The sequence below is a fragment of the Cricetulus griseus genome (genome assembly GCF_003668045.3).
Source record: "Cricetulus griseus strain 17A/GY chromosome 1 unlocalized genomic scaffold, alternate assembly CriGri-PICRH-1.0 chr1_0, whole genome shotgun sequence".
NCBI lineage: Eukaryota > Metazoa > Chordata > Mammalia > Rodentia > Cricetidae > Cricetulus > Cricetulus griseus.
In genome coordinates this window covers 221,232,060-221,258,341 of record NW_023276806.1, presented here as the reverse complement: position 1 = coordinate 221,258,341, position 26,282 = coordinate 221,232,060, and the positions used below count along the sequence as shown (strand labels likewise).

At 39.5% G+C, this 26,282-nt stretch overlaps 1 protein-coding gene across 1 annotated transcript in view; it reads left to right on the top strand.

Moving 5' to 3' along the window:
- Positions 1-23,879, top strand: part of Vps50 (VPS50 subunit of EARP/GARPII complex) — an 89,668-nt gene extending 65,789 nt beyond the window's left edge. Inside the window, exons 21-28 of the mRNA XM_027389845.2 lie at positions 6,545-6,666; positions 9,933-10,013; positions 15,658-15,806; positions 17,295-17,391; positions 18,292-18,450; positions 20,985-21,106; positions 21,328-21,517; positions 23,215-23,879. Of these exons, the coding sequence (XP_027245646.1) occupies positions 6,545-6,666; positions 9,933-10,013; positions 15,658-15,806; positions 17,295-17,391; positions 18,292-18,450; positions 20,985-21,106; positions 21,328-21,517; positions 23,215-23,334 (1,040 nt within the window). The 3' untranslated portion in view covers positions 23,335-23,879. The remainder of the gene's footprint in view (positions 1-6,544; positions 6,667-9,932; positions 10,014-15,657; positions 15,807-17,294; positions 17,392-18,291; positions 18,451-20,984; positions 21,107-21,327; positions 21,518-23,214) is intronic.
- Positions 23,880-26,282: the final 2,403 nt, after the last annotated feature.

The window sequence follows — 26,282 nt, the reverse complement described above, 5'->3', positions numbered from 1 at the left end:
ATTATTGTCAGGATAATTAGCTTTTCTTTTGTCCAGGAGAGGTAGCAGGACAGCAGCATGAATAACTCTTTAGAAATTGCAGAATCAGAATTGCAAGGGTGCTGAGAGGTCGTCTGCGCTAAGTCCCCCCAAATGAGGTTTTCTTTCAGTGGGGTCCATAATATGTGGTGCCTGTCAAGCTTTTGTTTCACGACTCAGAATTGCTCAAAGCGGATTATATCACAAGGCCACTTCTTCTGCTACTAGACCATCCAATTGCTGAAAACCCCTTCCCTGTGCAGAATCAGATTCTTTCCCAGTTCAGTTTGTTAGAGTCCGTCTGCCTAAGAAATAGAACATCATCTGTGCTTTGTGTGCTCTGGTTTTTGCACCGGCCCTTTTCAGATGTACAAAGGCAGCTTTCCATCCGTCGGTCCTTCCACCCCCAGCACTAACACTCGCTCCTGTGGTCCTCACAGATGGATACTCGAAACTTTGGAAGGACCTTGTCATCTTTCTTAACCTCATGGGGACTTGGATGTTTTTGATGTTTTGAATACACGGCTTGAGATAGTTTGTCTGGTTCTGCTGAGTAGGTTAAATAAGAAGTAGGTTTCCCATATCAGTGGCTTTAGCCACAGGAAGTGTCTGGGGCAGGGCTGTAGCCAAGAGATGTGGATGTATAATAGTCTGATAAAGAATGGGGAAACAGATAATGAAAATAATGCGGCTGGCCACATATTAATGGTCTTGGGAAAAAAAAAAAAACAACAAAAAACCATACCCAGTTCAAGTGACTAGAGGAGTCATATTGCATCTTAGTGTGAATGTTTTATTACATTAGAATAAAATGAGCAAGGAGAATGTCATGTGTCTTTCTGTTAAATCCAAGCACCAAACACAATGTTTAACTTCTTGGTTGGTGTAGCAATTTGCAGAAGGTGTATATTCTTCTATGTCTTCTATTAGAAGGCATTCCTCTTCTTATTTGGCCCCCTCCCCCAATCTCTGCTCTGTGGACTTTTCTGTCTCCCTGGGGTTGCCTTTCTCATCAGTTTGTGAATACACACGAAGTAGAGTTTGAAGAGAGCCACTCAAGGCAGGGGCAGGAGGTGGGGGCTGGGAGGTAGGGAGGCGAGGGGTGTCTTTAACTACCAAATGCTTGAAGACTGAATGGCAAAGGCAGTGCTTCTCCTTGTGTAAAGAAGAGAAAAAAAGTTAGTTAGCGGGGCTCCCCATTTCAGAAGCTGGGACTTCCCACTGACATGGGGGGCGGATGGCAGGATATGCTATGTGAGCAGAAAGACATGTGTTCCTGTGAAAAGCTTTTGTAGAGCCTGGCTGGCTGTTTTTAAAATTATATTTTATTCCCTAAGAGCCCTTCTAGATTCCCCCTGCTTTTCTGCACACTCTCCATGCTTTCCATGATTGCTGCCTCTCTTCTGTGGCTCCTCTGTTCCCAGCTTCTTTGTAGTGGCCCTCCCTCCCTTTGTCCTCCCATGCCTGGTGGCATCTGATTATGTACTCATGTCTAAGGTAACGGTCTGGACAACTGTGTGGGAATCTTCCCAGGATGACCTGGTTTGCCCTAGTTGCTGCCCCTCAGTAAAATATGTGCTTAGAAGCATTGTGCAGAATAAAGTGGGCTCAGCCAACTTCCTGGCAGCCTTTGCTTTATGGGAACAGGGTCCCAAATCCCAAGGTAAGGTAGACTGTAATCTGGTGCCTGTACCCATTTCATGAGCCTTAGCTTTCTTAATTTAATATTTTCCCAAGTTTAATTGTTCAGGTGGCTGTTTGTCTTGTTTCACTTTAGAGAGGTTTATTATAGATTTCTAATTGGGAGCCAAAGAGGGAGAAAGGGAACCATGATGTTTGGGTTAGTCACGCAGGTCATTCACATGGCAGATAAGCAGCCACATGGAGTTCAAAGGCACTTTAGAGAAAGAGTGAAAAAGTTCAGAATATCAAAGAAGGCATTCTCAAGCTCTGGCCAGCACACAGAAGGAAAACAGAAGAGGGAAAATGAACCATTATGTCTTTCTGAGGAAGGTTCAAACAGGTGGGTGGAGTCAGAGCCTGTGATGGTCCTGGAGTGAGGGTGCAAGAGTCTGGGGAGAAGGGCGTGGTCTCTTTAAAGAACTAATGAGCCTGCTGTCTTTGTAGCATGGGCTTAAGGCGAGCCTGCCTTCTTGAGGGATGGGTCCCCTAGCCAAGTGATTGGATTAACTCTTCTGTGTTTGTGGTGGCTTGGGATGTTGGGTCTCCACTTAGGTTAGAGAAATAGTTTTTTTTTCTTAGAGGCCTCTGTAGAGCCCTGATCAAGCCTACACAACTTCTTCCTTTTGAGGAGGTTACCACTAAAATCATGTACCATGGGCTGAAACTGGGGAATAGACAGAACCCCATTTCTATCATTAAAATCCAGAGATTCAATTCCAGAGCTGTCCACCAGAAGGGATTAGAGTCTGAACCGAGGTTTCAGTACCTACTGTGACATAGAGCCTGTAGGCAGGGTGCTCATTTAGGGGGAAATAAGGAAACCCAGCTCTCTTCTGGCTTTCCTGACCAGAGAACCAAAAACATCTGTGGAACTGCTGCTTCCTAAAGGGACCCTTTCACCAAGTCTGCTGTCTGGTTTCTAGCGCCTGTTCTCATCAGTCTCCCCTCTAAAGACTCCCTACACTGACATTTCGGCACTGTGGTCCATCTATCTTATTTCTTCAAGCTCAGTGGAGTTGTCAGATGTGGCATTTGGGGTACCCCTCCAGTGGGGACTGACTAGGTGACCCTGAAAGTGAACCCTTAGTCCCATTGGTATAATGAGCTGGTGTGGGGGACAAAGGAAGTTGTTGACTGTGCCTGGATGGTGATGTGAGGGGAAGCGAAGGCATAAGCAGAGTTAGGAGAACTGAAGTCGGAGTCCTTTGAGCAGAGAAAGGGTTCATCACGCTGGGGCAGGCCTGTTTAATGCAGTGCCTTATCATTTTAAGACTTCGGCAGAGAACCAGGAGAAGTCCGGGCTTCTCAGTTGTCGTAATTAAAGTCTATTAGCTTTTCGGGATAGGCTCATTCTCAGGGTATTTTTTTCCCTTTGGCTTCCAAGGTTACACTACTGTGAGAGTGATAATCTATTTTCAGGCACTTGGGTAGAGTGGCTAGAATCACAGTGTGAGATCCCTCTCAGATGGCATGAAGGGGAGCGAGAGGAAAGGAGATTTAGCCATCTCTTGAGTTTTAGGTTAAAACGACAAAGGCATGTCTCTCCACTTCAGGTGGTCTGTAGGTACGACAGTGTTGGAATTGAGCCAAGGAGGTGATACCCTGTGTCTAGGCAGCATTCTCCTATCAAAAAGAGATTCATCAGGGAGAAATAGTTTTCCCGTGTGGATTTAAGCCTCTTTCTACAGAGTGCAGACCCTTTGGTTTTTAAAAGTCATTCCAATCATTTTAATCTTGGGTTTTACTTTCCCGTTGGGGATTTAAAACCCTGTAATATATGTGGTCAAAATTAACATTTCTTTTTGTCTCCCTCCTTCTCTTCTTTCCTCCCTCCCTCCCTCCCTTCCTTCCTTTCCTGTCAAAGTTATTTAAGGGTCTGATTTTCAGGGCTCTGTTGGGCTTAGGAAGAACCCCTTGTTCCTCTAGCCTTTTTGTTTGTTTGTTTCAGCTACAGAGAATGTCACCTGCTATTTAACCTTAGTGTTTTGTTTGTTTGTTTGTTTTGATTTTAAGAGAGAAATCAACAGGACATTGGTTGTATTAGGTGGTCAGGCTTGGCAGCCTGTTCCTCTGACTGCCTGATGGGGGGACCTTGGGGATGGGAACATAGACTAGTGCAGTTTGTCTCACGTGCGTGGGTCTCCTTTTCCTGTCTCCCAGCCGATTACCCTCTCTCTGTGCCTGCTTGATTCTGAGTGGTCGCCGCCTGCCCGAGTACCTTCCACCTTCCACCTTTGCCATGTGCCTTTAGTGACTTTTTAGCATATTAATGCTTTCCACCAACCTGTTTTATAATTTTATTTTTAAGATTTATTTTGATTAGTGTGTGTGTGTGCTCGTGCGCACACATGTGAGCGTGGTCTTGTGCAAGTGCCTGCCAAGGCTGCTGGATGCACCTGGGGCTTGATTGACAGCCCCAGGATTGTGCCTGGGGCTGGTTGAGCCTCCTTGGAACTGAACTCTGGAACTTTACAAGAGCAGTCAGTACTCAATATTAACCATTAAACCACTGATCCAGCCTGTGCCATCCATCATCTTTTTTTCTAAAACAGGAATTGGCAAACTCTTACATTTATTTTGTAAATAAAGTTTTTATTAGAATACAGGCATACTCATTTGTTTACATATTGTCAACTGTGGCTGTCCCCTTTTGTAGTAGCAGGATGAAGCAGATTTAAAAAAATAAGTAAATAAAAGAAGATCAGTGACACAGTACAGTTGCCATAGAGGCTATGTGGTATGCAAAGGTGAAATTACCTGCCGCTTGGTAAAGATTTACCCACTCAATCTGATATCTTGAGACTTTTCTTCTCCCCCCTGTGTGTGTGTGTGTGTGTGTGTGTGTGTGTGTGTGTGTGTGTGTGTGTGTGTGTGTTTCTGTTTCTGTCTGTCTGTCTGTCTGTCTGTCTGTCTGTGTGTCTGTCTGTCTCTTTCTTCAAACCTACCTTTCTTACTCACCCTACCCCTTTTTCTTCATAAGCTTAATTCATTGTAAAGTCTTGAATTTCATTAGATCTGAGGAGATATGTAAGCCTCCCCCAGACCACAGACTGTGGGCCTGCTCTGCTTCTTGAAGTGGAAGGTACAGTTCTCCCTGTTCTACACTGTAATACTCAGGTAGCCAGCCAATTAATGCTTCTCTCACGTACAGCCTTTTGAGATGTGAGAGGTAGAGCTCTGTGTAGTTTTTCATCCTTTAACACAAGGCCAGATATGTTGTTGTATTTTAAAAGGTTTTGTTGATTAATGCTTTTTCAGTATTGAAGAAAAAGTTATTCTTTTTTAGGCATACATTTAAAATTGCTTTTACCCACTGATGAATCATCTATGTGTCATAAGATTATGTGGGCAATGTTTCATATTAATAGAAATGAAGAGAAGCTGTGTATTACAGATATTGTGAGCCCTGGTTTACTAATTAATCACATATTGTTTAAATCTTTAAATGGCTAGAGTAATATACTATTTTTATGCTTTTCCTTTCTGGGGTCATGCTACTTTACCTGTTAATGAGTTGCTGCTTAGGAAATTGTGTGTTTGAAGCTTAGTAGATGCTGGCAGAGTGACCTGGAAATGTTCAAGGAGCAAATCTTTCAGATATTTTTCAAATGTGACTTTTAGAAAAAGGTATGGTTGGTTGTATGAAGTGATTGCAAAAGTTAATTTTAAACAAAAGAGTTGCAAACGGGCATAAGAATAGATGGATTGATTGATGAGTTTTATTTTACTTTGATATATTTGGATTTTTTTTCTTCCTGACCACCTGATTTTTAGAACTTTCTGTTATAAAGGTTAAAATGTACTCTCACTTTGAAGAAATGACGTCGATGTTGATAGCAGACATTTTCTTTTCCTCTAGTGCAGTTGATATGTGCTTTTTTTTTCTGTTTTGAATCATGTTGTCTTTAATCGTGACAATTTAAAATTTATAACTCTAAGTTACATGGAGTTGAGCCAGGACCTGAGTTATTTGAAATTCAACACATGGTCTGGTTTAATATTTTATGTCTACAAAGGAAGTATAGATAAAGAGTTTTTCATGGGTATATGTATTTCCTGTCAGAAAAGAAACATAACTAGAAACTTGGAGTTGTGTACTTGACAGTTAAACTTCACTTATTCCTCTTATATCCTTCAGATAAATTGGTAAATGGTATTTGTCTCTTAATTTTGAGAGGAAACTCAATCTGATCATGTTTAGAAGAATACATAGGATTCTAATCAAAGGAAAGAGTAAGAAGTATGTGTTACTCACACTTTTAGGGTATTGAATTTGTGGGTATGGGACATGATAAATGTTCTTGGTCTTTGGCACCTGATTTCACAGGGCTGAGGTTGAGAGGCATGGGCATTGCTTCCCTTGTACAGTTTTCTTTCGCTTGATTTTCTGTTTTCTCACTTTTGCTGTGTGTATGTGATCTTCTGAAAAAACACAAACCCTTTTTCTCAAGTATCTTGTATATTACCTTATTGCAGTTAAATTTTTTGAAGAAATTATTTTCAATTGAATCATCCAGAATAAGGATTGTGTGCTTACATAGTGTCGTCTGCAGAAGAATTTCTGCCAGAATTTGACAGGCAGTGCAGTGTAATAGTAGGGAAACCTGGCAGTAGGAGCATTCAGAGTGCTGCCTTGTAGAACATTCCATGATGGTGGAACTGTTGTAATTCCTGCCAGGTACTAGGTATGCGGCTCCTGTGATGAGGGATGCAGTGTTTCGCTGCTTAGCTGTTTTAATGTAGCATTCCTGTAATGTAGCATTCCTCCTGCTGCCTCTCAGTGGTTACGAGTAGCAGGGCTGAGCTTGGTTGTCACTCACCTTCGGCTTCTCGTTCCTTCCAGGGAAGTACATGCAGATGATGACCATCCTCAAGCCGATCGCCTTTGACGTTATCCACTGCATGTCCCAGCTGTTTGACTATTACTTGTATGCAATATACACCTTTTTTGGCCGGAATGATTCAGTAAGTCAGCTTTTAGAGGAAAAAAAATTCTCTTTTCAAATGTGAAGTGCTTTATTCTGTATATATATTTAAGATAATATGTATGTATGTGTATGTAGATATTTATATATACACATATATGTGTAAATTTTATAATCTATATAAGTGGGTAACACTGTTGGGAATTGGAATTGTCAATATGGAATTGTCAGATGTCTGTCTGATTATATAGTTTATACATTAATTTTAAGCTTTGATATGATAAACATTGCATATTATTCAGATCTTTGGCAGAAAATGTGAAACAGCCTTTCCTAACCTTGATATATTTTGGCAATGAAAAATGTGCTGAACCTGGATCTCTGTGTAATAATTGCATAGTAATTGAGACAACTTTTTAAATATTGGCTCACAACCTTAGCATTGATATTTATTAAGTAATTAATTTTGCTAACTGGTACATTTGACTTCCTCAGAATTATGTCTCCTATACTTCCTTTCCATGTTTTAAGCTTTTACTGAGTTTTTCAACTCCCTCCCTCCCTCCCTCCTTCCCTCCTCCCTCCTCCATCCCTCCCTCCCTCCTTCCTTCCTCCTCCTCCTCCTTCTTCTTTGGGGTGTGTGTGTGTGTGTGTGTGTGTGTGTGTGTGTGTGTGTGTGTGTGTGTGTGTATGTATTTGAAGGCAGGGTTTCTCTATGCATCAGCCCTAGCTGTCCTAGAACTACCTCTGTAGACCAGGCTGGCCTTAAACTCACAGAGATCTGCCTGCCTCTGCCTCTCAAGTACTGGAATTAAAGGCGTGTACCACCACCGCCTGGCTAGTTTATCTCTTTCTACCCCAATGTGCCTGCATTTGTGCAAGTTTTCTGTGTGAGAGTGAATCCCTAATTCATTACAATAACTTTCTTATTGATGTGTTTCCTTTTTGAAAACGTATAAACTTTAATGTATACTTACATCATTTCTGTTAATATTTGTATCTTTGCTATGATCACAAGTATACCAAAGGCATGATGATCCTTTAGTAGAGGTTTTGATGACCCATGTTTTTAATTCTGCAATGTTCCAATGAAAGAATGCCAATACAATCAGAGACAAAGTATCAACAAACTATTGCCCCAGAATTTGTTACTTCCAAATGTACCAAGCATCAGTCAGGATTTAGAAACTGGTGACTGGAAAGATAGCTCAGCAGTTAAGAGTGTTTTACAGAAGTGTTCAGACTAAAGGATAATGAAAACTTGATCATCATATCTGGGCCACTATGCATATCCTAATAGACGATTATAATCTAATAACAATGTCTATAATTTATGACAGTGTAACTGGGTTGGAAATTACTAACAATAACTAGGAAAACCCCAGGTATTTGGAAATTAAATGACATACATCCAAACCTAAACTGGTTCAAAGAAGAAATCACAAGGGAATTAGAAGATACTTCGGACTGAATGGTGATGATGAAAGCATGGCATACTGAAAGTTGGGGCTTTGAGGGAGGTGTCTAGACTTGAATAAAACCAGCAAAAAGTAAGTAGGAAAGATGCAACTGAAACTCAGAAAGAACAGAAGAAAGTACATAGTAAAGAGAAATGGAAGAAATTGAAAGCGAGCAAGAGGACAGAAGTCCTTGAAACCAAAAGCTTGTCCTTAAAAAGTAGAACTTGGTAAGGTGCAAACCATACTGATGGGGGTAGGAGCAGTGGAGAAAATGCTCCGTCCATGAAATGGAACAACTAGGATTCATATACTTCCCTCACGGGGAAAAAGAAGACATAGCTAGTTTAGAATTTGTCATGGCAGGAATTTATAGAATTATATTTACTATGTGACCCAGAAGTTTCACTTTTAGATATTTACCCAAGAAAATGAAAATAAATGTATTGGTCAGACAAAGACCGGAATGCTCATGGTAGCATCATGCAAAACCCCAAACTGGTAATCAGATGTTTAGTTAAAAATTGTGTTTTGGGGACAGGAGAGGTGGGTCATCGCTTAGAGCACTGGTCGTTCTTCCAGAGGACCCTGGTTCAATTTCCAGCTCCCACATGACAGTTTCAGGGAATCTGACACCTTCACACCAATGCACATAAAGTAAAATTAAATTATTTTTTAAAAATTGTGTTTTGTTTACACTGTCAGAATTAAGTAACGCAAAATACCAACAGTCTCACACCACAGATGAATCTTAAAGTCAACAAAAATGAAATTCACTCTGATTTTTGTTTAGGAAAATACAAACCATAGTGACCTAGGGCATGCAGCAGTTAAGAATGGGGAGGGGCTACATGCACAAAAGGTGGCGACATCTTCACGGGGAAAGAAATCTGTGCCTTAGTTTAGTTGCATTGGTTGAAAGATGGTAACAATTCTTGAGTATCGTACAATTACATTGATTGATTTAGTTTGATATAAATTTTAAGAGGGGAGATGAAATAATGAAGTGTGTAAAACCTAGATAAATAAATCATCTCACTCAGTGTGCTGTATTCTTGTCCCTGGGGGTGGGGAGAAGAAGCGTGTGAGCGTGTGCATACTCGTACATGTGTCTGCCCACATCACCACACACTCACCATTTCTATGTCTGTGCCAATGAGATTATATTTTATAGTTTACTACTAAGAACATTTTTAAGTTTCTTGGATCACAGAGGGTTCTTTAACTTTTTTCGAAGTACCTGTATGTACTTATTATCTTTCACTTACATATAATTTCATCAATTGGGTTATTGTACAAGGGACTGATTACCATCTCATGTTTTAATATTCACGCTTTCTCATTTATGTGCTATGGGATGGCGTCTGTGAATGCTTTGGCTTTTTTTGTAATGAACACAATTGAGTGCTGTGAAATGTTTGATGGGCTTAAGAGAAGATTTATTTCACATAACAGACTTTCTTTAATTCATTAGTAATACTTTGGTTTTGCTTCTATATAAGCACAACAGAGAATGTAACCCAAAGTGAACCATCTTAAAGAATCTAAAATCTTAATTTTTGTTACTGAAAATATTAGCTTGTAGGAAAGAAGTTCTGATGGTCTCTCTCCTGATAATTTACAAGCTCCTTACATGTTACTGTGAGCTTCTAGGCCTTGGAGAGTTTGTTGTTTCCTTTTGGGTTAATAGTTGACTGTTATTTTTTTTTTTGGATGTGTTGGCATTTAAAATTTTTAAATTCTGGAGACCTGCAGAAGCTAAGTGTCTGAGCTAATAAGCCCATTACTACTTCAGGTCTTCTTCGACAGCACCTGCAGAACTATGTAACATGGTTTTCTTTATTTTCAGTTGGAATCCACAGGACTTGGCCTCAGTAGTAGCAGACTAAGAACAACGCTAAACCGAATACAAGAAAGCCTTATTGACCTGGTAAGTAATGACTTGGAATTAATTCGATGGAGTTTGTGAAACCAATAGTCATAGACCAACTGTGTATCTGTATACCTGTGGAGTGTATGATCCCCTTAGTGTTATACCAAACTCATACAGGAAGTAAGAACCTGTTGCTAATAGTCTGACAGATCTCTGATTGGGTAGATACTGAAGATCTGTGTTCAGGGAGTGTCTGACTTCACTTTTTAATCACCTTGAAATTCAAGAGCTTGGGTATGGTTTGCTTTGTAGCAGGAACTACTGGGTCTTGGTGTGTCCAATGGTAAACAGCACAGTTTAAGATTATAGAGCAATGTAAAGGTGATCCTCAGTGATTGTTAAGCTTGCATAAGCATTGAAAACTAGAAAGGAGCTTCTTTCTTCTGATTGGTTACTGGTGAGAAATCAGCTGCCAAGACAGATGTCCGAACTACGTTGACCCAGTCGTCTCTTGATTTTCCTTTATTCCTTTACTCACTTTCCTCTTTTTTTCATAATGATTACATTGCATGCATACTTCTGTTATTGAAATTTTTATAAAGCAATGGTAATATATCTTTTAAGAAATAGTAACTGAGTGTGGTGTGGTGATGCATGCCTCTGATCTCAAGGTCCTTGGGAAGGTGAGCGAGGACAATTGAGATTTCAAGGCCAACAGTGAGACCCTGTCTTATAATGTATTTAGGTATATAAATGATAAAATAGTAAAGCAAAATGGAAAAGAAAGGAAAACTGAAATGTTATATGCCAAGTATGTTTATCATATTACAAATTTGTCAGTGTACAAAAGCAGAAACTCTTATCTCGTATTCTTAAATTGTATATTTTGTTGTCATGGAGAGGAACTTAGACAAATATATTTTATAATGTATATAGTACCGTGTTGGGCCCTGATGAGTGCTATGATGAAATGGAATGGATAGTGCTAAGATGGTGACCTTTGAGCAGCGATGCAGTATCTGAGCATTGCTGTCTCTAGTGACCACTGCTTCAGTAGGAGAAATAAGTAGTGTCTACCTTTTGGGGATAATTTGGTCTCACACATCTATATCCTGAAGTGTTTGCAGGTCATTGATTCCAAGCTCCCATGTGTACCACCTGTATTCATCTCCCTTATGTAAAAATAGCATATTTGTATATAACCTACACATAGCTATGTATTGTATATCATCTCTACATTACATGTATACCTAGCACAATATAAATGTTTTATAAATGGTAATATGTTGTGTCCTTTAGAGGTAATGACATTCCATACAGATGCATGCCTTGCCCCTCAAGTATGTATGTTTGAACTGTGATTGGCTGAATACATAGGCACAGACCCTTCGCTGTGGAGTGCCAACAGCCCAGCTGTGGTACTGCGTTTACCTTGACTTCTCTTGGAAGTGTACGTAGATGATCCTCGGGCCTTTGTATCCTGTTCTCACTTGACTTCTTTAGGTTTTGCTGTTCATGAATCTCTAAACTTCATTTTCAGATAATGATTCCTTTTTTTAACCATCATTTGTTTCCTTCCTTCTTCTTACCTGCTTGCCTTTGTTTTTTTAAAATCCATTAGCTTTTGCCTACTTGGATAGTTTTCCATATTTCATTATGGAAATATGGCCATCAGCCCTTATTCTGTGTAGATCTTGATATTCAACTGAAGTTTTTCTTGTTTCTGATAGAATGCCTCAAGACTGGTGGTGGGTTGAACTTCATCATTAATGTCATTTGGGCATTTCTCTATCACTTCTGCTTGTTACTAGACTATGATTGTCAAACTGTAATTTTGGTTTTAACCCTTAAAGCATGGTTTTATGCTTCAGGTTTTGCTGTAAATTATATAATGGGATCACATAACCAAGTAAGCAGCAGTCCAAGCTAGTTCTTCTTTGAAACACACCTCTACTTATCTTCCTGACACTTAAATGCCCATGACATTTGCCTAACTCTTGTGGTAATAACTGGATGAATTTGTGTCCCCCAAGTGGTAAAATTGTCAAATTTGCAGCCTTATGTTCAAAAGCGGCATGCTTCCTTTCTTCCTTCCTATTTTTTGGGTACATTTCCTTCTAAACATGTGTTTAGAAAATTACACAGTGGCTGCACCTCAATTTGCTGCTATTTCAGCCAGCAGTTGCAACTCTGCAGTTCCTGGCCTACTTATCTGGCAGTGGCCAAGCCTCTCAGGTTACAGAGCCTGGCAGAAATTCTGTTCCCACAGGCACCAGTTCTTTTGCTGCTACTAAAGGTAGCTTTAACTAAATCTCTATCTTCCTATTTATAAGTAAGACTTGAGATTCAAAGGCTGTGGTGAAAACCTGCCAGCTCAGAGAGGCTGAGTAACAACTAGTTAACCCTCTCCCCTTGCTGGTGTCTCCTGAAAGGGCTATTCTTCCACTTTACAAAAACAAACAAACAAGCCATGTCACTGAAAGCCCCTCCCTACTACTTGCAGTGTCTGTCTCTTTGAGATGCCCTCTGATGTTCTATGGTTACTTTCTGTAAACTTGTTGCTAACTCAGCCTCCTGAACTAAGATTAATTTTATTTAATTAATGCAAACTGGTAACTCGAGGTTCACAGTGTGACTGAGTATCTCCCAATAAACATGTCCCAATTTTAAGTGTTAGCCTTACTATCTCTTAAATCAGCAGATTGACTGTGGGTATGAAAATCATCAAGCCATCATTCTTCCTTCAGTTTGTAAGGATTGTTTATGAATGTTCTGTCTAGTTCCTGCTTTGGGAGAGTACTCCCTAGAATACAATCGAAATTTCCAAGACAGTTTATATTTTTTATGGGTGTGTCCCCACTCCCCGTTAGTGTCTATATTTATTCTTGCACTGATAAGCCTTGGTTTATTGTTTTAGAAAATATTATTTGCTCTTTAGTATACATTGGTCTAAGATTATTTTTAAGTTAGCATATAAGCTTTATGTCCAGTGTGACAGAAAACATGGAGTCACTACATTGTTTGGATAGGCAAATGTTAAAATAGCCTAATCAATGTTGAACTAAGTAGAAATACTTTTTCTTACATTACTCCTACATGACAGTTAAAACCTTAGACCTTTTTAGTTTTCTTTTCTCTATACATATCTCCTAATTTTCACTTTTAAATTATAAATGGAAAATGGAACCATTTTGATCCTTAAAAATGTTACCTGAAGTGATTTATCATAGAAATTCAGTTCAAATTTTAGAAAATTCGTTTTCCACATTGAGGGAAAACCCATAAGCTCTAATCGAGGGAAAGTACAGGAGGAAGTGGCTACTGCTGATCCTTTGCCAGCAATAAGTCTTTAATCTTCTGTTTAGTGACTGTCTTAGTCGCTGTTTTATCCCTGTGAAGAGAAGCCATTACCAAGCGACTTTTATAAAAGAAGGCATGGGGGCTTGCTTGCAGTTACAGAAGTTTAATCCATTATCATGCTAAGGAACACAGTGTCAGTGAGCTTGGCAGTAGGCAGGCAAACTGCTGGAGAATTAGCTGAGAACTGTATCCTGTTCCACAAGTCAGGTGGAGGAAAGAAATGCAGAGAGACAGACACTGGCGTGGGCTTTGAGAACTGAAAAGCCCTCCCCCAGTGACTCACTTCCTCCAACAAGGCTGCACCTCCTAATCCTTCTAATCCTAGCAAAGAGTTCCACTACCTGGCATTCACATGGGAACCTATGAGAGCCATTCTTATTTAAACCACCACAGAGATGACCACTAAATTGCTAAAAACCTTTGGCCCAACTTTCAGTGTTTGTTTGAGACAGGGCCTTGTTGTGTAGCCCAGGCTAGCCTCAGACTGGTGATCTCCTGCTTCAGCCTCTTAAATCTGAGATTACAGGTGTGCACTGTGACACCCAACTTGAACAATATTTTAAAAATTGAAGCATTATTTTCAGTTTTCCCAGAAAATCTGTTCCTTTAAGTTCTTTTCTAGTGGTAGGATAATGGCAGCAAAGGGCAAAACCATGACTTGTGCCGTGATTAGAGACTCAAATTTCTCTTCTGTGCTCCTCTGCTCACGAGGCTGCCGTATGCTGAAGCCCAGCACTGCTGCTCCAAGGCATGGCACACACAACGTTCATTCATGTCAGCCTGACATATTTGTGCCTGCCTAGTGCAGTTAAGTGCATTTTCTTATATATAAACTCACTGTAAGCATATAATTGCCCGAAAATTTGGTGTTGATAGGAACAAAGGAAATTGCTAATGTAGAAACCTTTCGGGCAGCCATTCCAGTACTTTTTGAATGTACTTGTGGCAGCTTTGTAACTAAGGGTGAGACCAACACATTTGTGTTGAAGGGACCAAGGAAGCAGTTAGGCAAGTGCTTTACACCCACCCCCAACCCCTCCACCCCCCCCCCCCGCGCGCGCGCGCGCACACACACACACACACACACACACACACACACACACACACACACACACACACAGTGCTTTGCAATTGCTCATTTACACAACATATGTTCTATTAACAGTACTTTTGAATTTCTCTTCTAGGAGCTTTTTTCAAAATGCAATAAATGCAAGTTGTTGCCAAGTCATTTCTAGAAAAGGTACCATAAGCCAAACAAAGGTTATAATTGATGAAAATCAGTAGCATTGTTGGGTATTATTTGTGAGCCAGGGAGTTCTTTTTATTGCAATTGTAATGTTACCCCCTTGACGCCCCCTCAAAAATAGTAAATGAACTTCTCTTTTTTGACCTTGTGTGCAGTGACTACTTAAGTGACTGGTGTGAGTTCAGTGCTCTCAGCAGCAGTTTTTCATGGTTTTTTCAAAAAAGCTGGTCCACTCAGATGTAACTCTAGTCAACTCTTTGGAGTGTTAAGAACCCAGGATAGCCATCTTTTGGTCTCCAGCTACTCCAAGTTGCAGTCAAGGACTCCCTAGCTCAGGTCTCAAGGTGCTTTCACCTCTAGACTGCTTATGATATGAGATATTTTTGTGCTGTTCAGGAAAGTGTGTAACTTGTACCCTCTTCACTCCTTGCAAAGATATTTAGTGATGAGGAGGTTGCTGGTGAGCCTGGTGTCAGGTGAAAGTGAAGAGGATTTGAGACTTGAGCATTTCCCTGACCACAAACGAACTGTACCAGTGTTGTGGCTACACAGTGCAGCACATTCATCGACTTCTCTCACCTAGATTCATTCTGGCCGTCTTTGTTCTCATGAGTGAACCAGATGTGTGCAGTCTAGTTACTTTTGTATAAATTTACAACTGCCTTCTAGTCCTGCCTTCTTGAGATTATACCAAGATTACCTTGGTTAATTTTTTATTGTGAAATGATTGTTAAGTTTTGATTGTGAAATCAAACCATACATCACAATCTTATCACTGGTTCATTTCTCTGTTAAACAGTCGTTAGTTAATGAAGATTCCCTGTGTTGGCTAACTTTAGGCCATGTTACATATGGTGCCATGCAGTATTGGGTAATCTGTGAAATAGTTTTAATTTAGTATAAAAAGGAAGATTCCAAATAGTGGCAAAGCATAAAAAAAAAAGAAGAAGAAGAAAGGGGCTAATGCTAAGTGTATATTCCAGTGCATGCGCCGGCGCGTGCCTGTGAGTGTGCTCACGAGTTCATTGTGAGAGCTGCGCTTTAGTCCTAGCAGACTTGCTGTTTCAGGTGTTGTGTGTGTTGTCTTTCTAGGAAGTTTCAGCTGATCCGACTGCCACACTCACAGCGGCAGAAGAAAGAAAGGAGAAGGTACCCAGCCCACACCTCAATCAACTAGTGATTTTGACATCTGGGGATACATTATATGGGTTGGCAGAGAGAGTGGTAGCCACAGAATCCTTGTAAGTTGTTGAAAGCAGTTGCTTTGCCATAACTATTTAAGGAAAATTATAAAAAGTAAGACGTGTGTAATTGTATTTATTGCTGGATAATACTACTACTCCGAAACCACTTAATAAGCATTGTTGTGAAATCTATGTTAGCATTGACTACTAACTGATTTTTTTAATTGCATGTTTGTGTGTGTGTGTGTGTGTGTGTGTGTGTGTGTGTGTGTGTGTTCATGTGTATGGAAGTGTTCATCTTTGTGCAAGTGAATGTCTTCATACATATGAGAGCCAGATGACTATCTTGGGTATCATTCCTCCGATGCTGTTCACCTGGTTTTTGAGACAGGGTTTCTAACTGGCCTAGAGATTGCCAAGTATAGTAGATCAGGAGAAGAATGAGCCCCAAGGATCTACCTGCCTCTGCCTCACCAGACACCAAAAACCCTAGCTTTTCATGGTTGGCTTTAATTATGTAAATGAAAGTAAGGGAATGTGTTACATTTTTATAGTTAACGAGATGATCCTTTTTAAGTCAGACTTTAAAAAGTGAAAGGTATATTTCTGTTTCCCTGTTGGCCAAAGAATCCATGGTAACTGTAGTTCATTGCTATTGTTACATAGAATTCACTTTTGGCATCAGCAAGAATTTTTCTTGGTCTTTCTAAACCACAAGTTAATTCACTTAAAGCATATAACTTGTTCATAAGGTGCAGCCCAATATAAGGTAAATATTCTCTCATACATAGCAGAAATCTAAGAGCAGTAGTCGGTGGTAGTGTTATCTGTAGGTGACAGTCCAGGTGCACTTTTACCACCTGCCACTCCTGCAGCCAGAGCAGATGTACCTGCCTCTGCTGAGCCTGTGTGCTGTATGTTAGGAAAGTTTGCTTACTTAAGACTAATATCCCCTTTGAATCTCTTGTATATATTTATTAAATGGAATCTTTAAAAGAAATCCTCTAAAAGACAAGCCACAGACTGGAGAGTGGTTAAGAGCACTAACTGCTATTGCAGAGGATCCAGGTTCAAGTCCTAGCATTGACTTGATGACTCTCAATCATCTATAACCCCAGTCCCAGGGGACCCGATGGATGGCTTTTTCGGACCTTGATGGGCGCCAGGCATGCACATAGTGTATATGCATATGTGTAAAAAAAACACACACACATAAAATAAGTCAATGTTTTAAGATAACCTTATTTTTTAGGGCTTTTTGTTTGTGTTTTCTTTTTTATGTCATAGGAGCTCCTGTCTTCATGTGAATCAGGCTCCAGAACTTGGAGCCTGATTATATCCCTTGAAGTGACACTTCCCCTAGCTGATAAATGAGCATCCGATGCTGTGTGGTGTTAAAGAAACTCATCCAGTTCACAGAACAAAGTCACTAAGATGAAATCAGTTTTCAGTTGGTTTTTGATCTTAACAGATTCATTACACAGCAACAATGGCAGGTCCTACATCCTGCCATTTGTTAATGACATGGTTATTTATTCTCTTTAGGGTGTTCCTGGCTGAACAGTTTGAGTTCCTTCAGCCACATTTGGATGCTGTGATGCCTGCAGCCAAAAAGCCCTTTCTGCAGCAGTTTTACTCTCAGGTCAGAGATGGTCTGGTCTGTCATTTCAACTGTAAACAAGGTAGAGCTGCCACCATCATTTAAATTATCACTAGATCAGGTTCCAGGGGAGCAGGATAAAGTATCCTTTTATTTATTTATGGCTCCTGTGTTAAATTAACATCTTAGTGAGCATTACAACTTTTAGTCTGGTGAGAGAAAGAGCAAGAGATAGATAGATAGATAGATAGATAGATAGATAGATAGATAGATAGCAATTAGAGCTGTATTTAGAACACTGTTAAGAGTGCTTTGAAGAAGTGGCTGGTGGCAAACTTAACCCAGACTGGAGGAAGGTGAGCTGAGTTGGGAGAAGGTTGTCTAGCAGGGCTATCTGGAGGAAGTGTGTCATGTTTAAACTGAACCCAGATGGGTAGGGAGCAAGTTGGAGAGACAGTGATAAGAGAGTGTGATGCCTGTGAGTCTGAGGCACACTCAAATTGTCAGAGCTGGGAACAGGAGGGCGTCTGGGGTGACAATCAGAAGCCTTTTTACCTGAAGTGTTCCAACGTAGAATTAGACTTTATTCCAAGGGATCCAGGAAGGTCTTAGAATGTTTGAAAAGAGGTGAGCAGCTTGCCCACTTGTGTACTTTGGAAGGACTCTTTGGAGGCGGGTGAAGAATGTTAAGTGCTGTCACTAGGGGTGGGGTTGGGGCAGTTGAAGGCTAGGAATGAGAATGGAATCTCAAAATAAGGTACCCAGAGGAGAGATGGGGAAGTGGAACAAGGTCTTTGTCTTATGTTAAAATAGTTTCTTAACTGAAATCTCCAAACATTAATTTATGTTTTTGTATGTAGTACATACTAGAAAAGGACAAAATACTCTTTCAGGTGTAGCACTTATAGAAGTAATTGCTTTTGTTTCTGTGGAACATTTCAGACAGTCTCAACTGCCAGTGAACTACGAAAACCCATTTACTGGATTGTGGCTGGTAAAGCTATTGATTATGAACAGATGCTTCTCCTGATGGCTAATGTGAAATGGGATGTCAAAGAGATCATGTCACAACACAACATCTATGTGGACGCATTGCTGAAGGCAAGTGCTCTGGGACCTGTCTTTGCTAATCATCACTTTATTAAGAGATGTGTGTGCTCTAAAATAGGAGATTCTAGTTAGTTGCTACCTATTTCTGGGAGGGCAGCATGGGAGCGAATTGATGTACACGGACTCCGAATTCTGTTTGAGTTGTGATACTTACAGATTTGCATTTTTGTGGGGGGTTTTGTTTGTTTGTTTGTTTTTTATTTTGTGCCCTAGTTTCTAACATGGAATTAGTTTGAGTATTTCCTGCCATGGCTGCTGTCCTGATAGGACTCCAGTAGCCACAGCTCTAAACCCAAGAAGGTATTTCTGCTTAAGAGTCATTTCTGCAGCTCTGCGTCCTCTTTGTGACAGGAGCATGTTCCTCACTCCAGGTTGTGTTTTCTAGAAATCACATTGCTTTTGCAAGGTCCTATGTGATCTGCTGTGTGGGGGTCATGCCTGCTTTTTATAAGTTCCCGACAGAGAGTTGCAGTTAACCTTTTGTCATTTGTGAATCAGTTTGTACTTATGACCCCCTGACCTGATGGACACCTGCTGGTACAGTTGGTAATTAAGGAACTTCTGTGACTTTGAGGACATTCCCGAGGTATTTACTATCCAGTGATATATAACGCTGTGAACAAGACAAAGCAGCCCAAGGGGGGAATGACAGGAATAGGTGGGAAAGGAATGTCACTTGATCTGGTCGCAGAAAGAGTCTTAACAATGAATAATAATTATTCTGAAGAATATCATTCAGATTATTAACTGAATCCAGCCTTTTTTAGTGGCCCAAGGCCATCTTTAAATTCACAGAATAATTATCTGATACTTTCTGGTTTTTGTTTACTTTCCTAAATTTAAATTGGGAAAAAGCAAAACCTGTTGTTGTTGCTTTCATGTAATCCTGAGTAAAATGTGGTGGTTTATTTAACAAGTTGTATTCGTGAACACTGAACTTAGCGATAAACAGTAAGTTTGAGTATTAAGCCTGTAGCTTTCTAAAGTACAATATTTATGAAAATTACCAAGCTATGACTTGAAATCCAAAGTAGTTTATTGTAGCAAATGCATGAATAAATACCATAGCCAGTGCTACTGCTCTGTGAGATCCATGAAAGGAAAGAGCTAAGGGAGAGCAATTAGTTATTTAGCTTTGATTTCAAAAGGTAAGCTTAGTGAATTGGAGACACATTTCTTTAAAATAAATAATAAAAAGCAATGAACTGTTAAAAAATAAATCAGCAAGAAAAGCTGTGGTGTGGGAATAGATAAGAAGCAATAGGTAGTACAGCTGTCACCGTGCCCCACACCTGGCCTGATCCAGGTGATTTCCCGGGTCTCATTAGGACCTGTGAACACATATTGGTCCCAACTTACTAAACATTATATCATTTCTCTATTCTCAAAAATTCCACCTTTATCCTTCCTAAATTTATGTGAAATATACTGCCCGGGAAGAGTCAGTGGCCTTCCTTTTGTATATGACAGTAGTTCAAAGAGACCATCCACTGAAAGATGAGCTGTTTACTGCTGTCGTGAAGTTACTCATGTTTCCTAAAGTACTTCTTTTTTGTTATTTTTTTAATATATTTGAATTACAAACAAGATTGAATTACATGACGATCCCAGTTCCCTTCTCCCTCCCTTCCTCCTCTACCACCCCCCAACTAAAATCCTACCTATCATATGTCCTTTCTTCTAATCTACACCTGACTCAAAATTTCTGCTTCCTCATGACCTCTGCATCCTTCCTTTTCTTCCCTTCTCACTCTCGTAGCTTCCTCCCCCCTCTCCTAAAGTACTTCTTTATGCTTTGATTTTCAATATAATCTTGAGAAAGTTAAGACAATAAAAATGCTTAGTTTTTTTGTAGCTAATAAAAATGTTGAATGATGGTTTTCCTTTGTACTAAAGTTTTGTGACTATGATATAACTTTCAAATCATTTTGTATGTAATAGTGTATTTAATATTAAAAATGATTAGGAAAGAAAACAATTTATCAGATTGCTCTCAAGGGAGTGTAAGTACTGACATGCTATGAATAGTTAATTTTGAGTTGAAAGCTTATTAAAATAGACTTTAAAACTGTGTCTCTCCAAATTAAGTCATTTACAACTCCATAGTAGACAGTCAGAAAATTTTGAGATGTAAAAATGTGAAGTCATGATTAAAATTGTTTAGTCAATTGATGATGTTTATTTCTCTTTTGATAAATGTAATATGTTCTGTGTTATAACATAGTCTATGTTTTTTCTTAAAATATTTATTTACTTATTGTCTGTGAGAGAGAGGAGAGATGAGAAGAGTGTGAGGTCAGAAGACAACTTTCAGCAGGGCCTTTACTGCTGAGCCATTTTGCCAGCCCTCATTAGATTTTTTTGAAACTTTTACACTAAGTCCAAATTGTCTAGGACATTAACCTCTCCCCTTTTTGCTTCATTTAGTTAAAATCTACAACTTTGGGTCTTTTTTAGACCTTTTTTTTTGGGGGGGAGGGATACTGTGGCACTAAAATTATAGCCATGACTTTTGTCCCTCTTAGGAATTTGAGCAGTTTAACAAGCGGTTAAATGAAGTTTCTAAGAGAGTTCGGATACCTTTGCCTGTATCGAATATACTTTGGGAACATTGTATACGATTAGCCAACAGAACGATTGTGGAAGGGTAAGTTTCAAGAAAGCGTTAATTGTTCCTTAAATTCTAATGTAGTATGTGAATGACATGTGTGATTACTAATGGATGGGAAGCATAGATAGGAATAACACCAAAGACTAGACAGATTGGTAAAGGAATAGCTTGAGCACAGCCCTTTCCTGGAACACAAGGCTCCTGTACTGTTTTTATCGGCATCTCATCACTTGTTATTTTCTTGTTTTGTCTCTTAGATATGCTAATGTCAAGAAGTGCAGCAATGAAGGTCGTGCCTTGATGCAATTGGATTTTCAACAATTTTTAACGAAACTTGAAAAACTAACTGACATTAGACCCATTCCTGATAAAGAATTTGTGGAAACGTATATCAAAGCCTACTACCTAACTGAGAATGACATGGAGCGCTGGATCAAAGAGCACAGGGTAAGAGCAGGGGTCAATGTGTGCTCTTTTCCATTGTGCTGTCCTTGTCTGGTATATTATGTAATTCAGAATCATGAGAGTAAATACGAAGAAACACTATTTAGGTTGGTTTCACCATATTCACACTAGCTATGTGATGTTTTACCTCGTCACATCCTTTTGAGTCCTAGAATTAGGACATGAGCTATGGTTTTCCCATGCTGCATCACAGGAAGAGACTGAACATGGTTTGTATCAAAATAAATTGAGTGTAGTAACACTGAAATGATTCATAAGCTATAAAACCTCTAAACAGTAAAATGGTGACATCCTTATCGGTCTCCTGTTGGGACGATTTGAAAATATTAAAACATATGGCTACACTCCTACCAAGCATTATATTTTGCCTTTCATATAGGTTTGATTGTTTTGCTTCAGTTATTTAGAATGCTAAATTTCTTCAGCTTAATCAATCAAACACACACACACACACACACACACACACACACACACACACAATGTTCTCATCAGGGAGCACTTCTGTGTGACCCTTGGATCATTTGTCTGGATAGACAAATGCGAAGAGGTCTTGGGAAAAATGTGGGGAGTATGAAGTTCAAGACCAGTCTTGGCTTCGTAGTTTAGGGCCAGCTTGGGCTTAGTAAGATTCTGTCTCAAACGGAACAAAATAAAAACAACCAAACTAAACTTTAAAAAAAAAAAAAAAGTAGAAGAGGAAGGAGGAGGAAGGAAGGGAGGAAGGAAGGAAGGAGGGAGAAGAAGGAAGGAGAAGAAAAAAAAGAAAATCACCAAATCTTAATACTTATAATAACTCCAGTGTTCACTTGGGCACTAAACATGGGTAAAGCTGAGTAGTGTTTTATTTCATTTGGGTAAGGAAATAAGTTGTCACTTGTATTTAACTTATTTGGCTTATCCTTTTGAGTTTTAACATTGTAAAAAGATGAACCGTAGTATGATTTTTGAAATGTCTAGTATTGGTTGGAATTAAGTTGAGATATACATGCTATTTTTAAGTACTTTTTGATAAATAAGCCAGAATTGCGGGAGAACTTCAGCACTCTTTTCTCCACTGATACTTGAGAACCAAAACACTAATCCTGTAAACATATGGCTGCTGATTGTTCACTCGGCAGAGTGAGCTGCCTATGCTCAGGGCTGGTGTGGAGGGAGGCTTGTGAGGATGTCCACAGTGCCTATGGAAGGACAGAAAGCACAGCTCTTATGTGTCTATTACATGATGCAGAAATAATGCCCCCTTTAGGGCTTATTCTTTTAATGTAGTAAGTAAACAAGAATCATTGTTCTGTTGGAGATTTTAACTAAAAGGAAAATGTAGAGTGCATTTTAAAATTTGAAATGACAGTGTATTTTGATAACTTAAAGACTACCACAGAGACAAGTATGAAGTATGTGTGACCTTTAAAGTGATAAACCGTCCATTTCATCACTGTGTAGTATTAAAGCAGATTCTGTTGCTACCTGCCTCCAGTGTGTTCTGCCCTAACTCCCCGCCTTTACAGCACAGTACAGTTTGCCTTTTATGCGCCAACTGTTATGTCCCTTGCTTGCCCTGGCTTACAGTGCTCAGAACCACCCACCAGCACCAAATATCTGCCTGCTCTTCTGTGGTATTGATCAGATGTATCAGTGTTAGTACATTGGATGTTAAACTTGGATTTTCTTTCTTTGGGCAGGAATATTCAACGAAGCAGCTGACCAACCTGGTGAATGTTTGCCTGGGATCGCATATCAATAAGAAAGCAAGACAAAAGCTCCTAGCAGCTATAGATGACATAGACAGACCTAAACGATAATTAACACAGCTCTTTCCTCGGGCACTAATCTTCTCTCCACCTATAAGACATGAAAGGCAGTTCTTCATGCACTCCTGACAAAAATTCTCTGCTAAGGCAACTCTGAGCATGTCCTTTGGAACTGGAAACAGAAAATACTCAAGTGTGTGTGGTGTTCTCAAGTGACTTTTATATGCCCAGTCTCTTCAGATTTTGCTCTCATTTGTTGTAACCTTTTCCTGAAATTATCTTATTGTCGTAATTATTATTATGTGGCTACACTTACACATTTTGCAGAAGACTGTATTATAAATACAGAGTCAGACGGAACAGTGACGAGTGTGTCTGTGATTAGTTTTTAGAAAGTGTATTAATAAATATAAGAGGGTGAATGTACAGTATTCCTAATTATGAACATTGCATGAGAATTTAAAAGACCGTGTCAGTAAAATAGTTGAAAATCAGTATGTTCTCTGTTTTTAACTGTCAGAGCTTCTGCCAGGGTTGATTTGGTTACAACGGTGATCATAAATGATGAAATTTAATAAATGTTACACTCAAATGATCGGCTGTGTGAACTGCATTTTGGTATTTCTACCCGACAGGAAAACAGTAATGTATTTTTTGGTGTGCTCTCATTTATTTCTCTTATATCCTGGAACCCCTGTGGGAGGTCATTTCATTGCATGCACTTTTCCAGTACATGAGTATTGAGCCACATCAATTTCCATATATATACTGTTTATGTATATATGTGAAATCTGCAAGCTTTGCTGTCTTTGAATTCAACTTTTATGACAGCAAAATCTGGATTGAATGGCTGAAAACAGAGGAGTCGTTAGTCATGTGTAAGCATGGGCTATACATAAGCCTTTCTTATGTGAAATCTTTGAGAGCATCAACACGGAGCTTGAGAAGCCAACTAAGTCCTGTGTGCTGCTGCTTTGAACTTCTGGAGTCGAGAGAGAGTCAGTGTCCATGTGTGTTCTTTCTCACCTTGGGCAGAGGGTATCTTAGCTGGGCCATGTCGGGCCAGGGATTTCTGTGTGGGATCCATGACATCAGTGGCCCCGGGACCCTGAGGAACTTCATTAGAAATTGGCCTTGTGTCTAGTGAGACTGAGAGGGTGAGAGGAAGATCTGGTTGGCATGTGGTTGGCATGAAGCTGATAAGACAGTTGCCACTCATTTCCCTAAGCCAAGAGAATGTGAAACCCTTTCAGCATATGTGCGCTCTCTCTCTCTCTCTCTCTCTCTCTCTCTCTCTCTCTCTCTCTCTCTCTGTCTCTGTGTGTGTGTGTGTGTGTGTGTGTGTGTGTGTGTGCGCGCACTCATGCTGGGGGAAACATTTAAACCTTTCTTCTTGTTTGGTACATTATCTTGTAATTGGAGGTTGTGTGCTTACAAGGTAAATATCCCCCCCACCTTCATTTATTTGCCACCACTTCAAAGTAAACATGAGTTGGCCTTGGTCCTTAATGGCATATTCAGTCAGATAGATAAAGAGCTGGTCAATCTTATTTCTTAATTGACAGGAAGCTGCTAATTTTTTTAAATGGGAATTTTATTTTAATATCCATTCATTTCTACTTTAGATACCTCTCTCTGGGTAAAATGAACAGCAATTAGCTGACTGTTAGAACCTGATTCTTACCAGGTAATAGGACTAGATACAAAAGAAATGCTTCCTTTAAGATAAGGGGCCCAGCTGTGTGCTCTGCAGACCTGTAAGTCCACCTTGGCTTTACTCTTTCCATCTGAGGAATAAAAAGGGAAGGTTTCTTCCTTTGTGCTTTTTGAAAAGGTTTTGTTTTGGTTTTGCATTGAAAGGTAACATAAAAAGCTCAACATCAAAACAGTTACAGGAAGCTCGAATCACAAAATTACTTAATAACAGGAGAGCTACCAGACATTTCTGGAATACATTATATGGTGACATTGAATGACAATGCTATAATATTTTGTGAACTATGCTAAATAGAACTAAAAAGCTGAGAAAGTAAATGGAATTAATTTGTTCTTTAAAAAAATGACTGTAGGTAGGCCCCCCACTTGATTCTATAAATTTGTCTTAATTCAAACATTTTATGTGAAAGTGTCTTACAGAATTCAGAGTCTTAAGTTCATATGGAGGCCTTGTATCCTTTGATAAATTGGAATTACATATATGAATATATATAGTATCACATTTTGAAATGCTGGGAGGGTGCGCACAGCTCAGATAGACTAATTTGTTCCCCTTTCTTTAGAGAGACCTGCAGAGCACTCCCACCACCACAATCATCTCGTTTAATCCGCTTACAAATCAGGCACAGGAAAAGCCTGTGGAGTATTAGATCACACCTTTAGGAAGAACCTCCTTTTACATTTTTTTTTATTTAACTGGGTGCTAAAATGAAATTTTAAATAGCTTTCTTTCACTTGCCCACGGAAAAGTAGTCATAAAAAAGGCTAATAACTTTATTCATTTTGAAAACATAGTTATTTTCTGTAATAGGAAAAAAAAATGGAACCTGAAGATGAATTCCATTTGTTTCCAAAGCAAACAGAAGTGTGACCAGGGGAGGAGGACATAGACATGTATCATATTGCTTTGAAAATTAACTTTGACATAGACTTTATAGTTGATAAAATGGCATTTAGCTCTTGACAGTGATTAATGCTTAGTGAATTATTATTACTCTAGTGTAATCATGGTAAATGTTAAGACTAGTTCGGCTTTTTATGGATTTTTTTTTTTTTTTTTTTTTTTGCTTATGGAAAATACTTGTTCAGTTCTAATGGTCCACATGTTTTTGAAGGCAATCAGAAAGTTTGTGTTTAGACCACATCATTTACTATGCAGTCCACGAAACTTCAAACTGAGGCCCCTCCTGCCTCTGCCTCTGCCTCCCCAGTGCTGGCATTACAGGTAAAGTTCAATTCTAGAGCCTTCACAGGGTGCTTTCACATGTATCAGAAGACAGGTT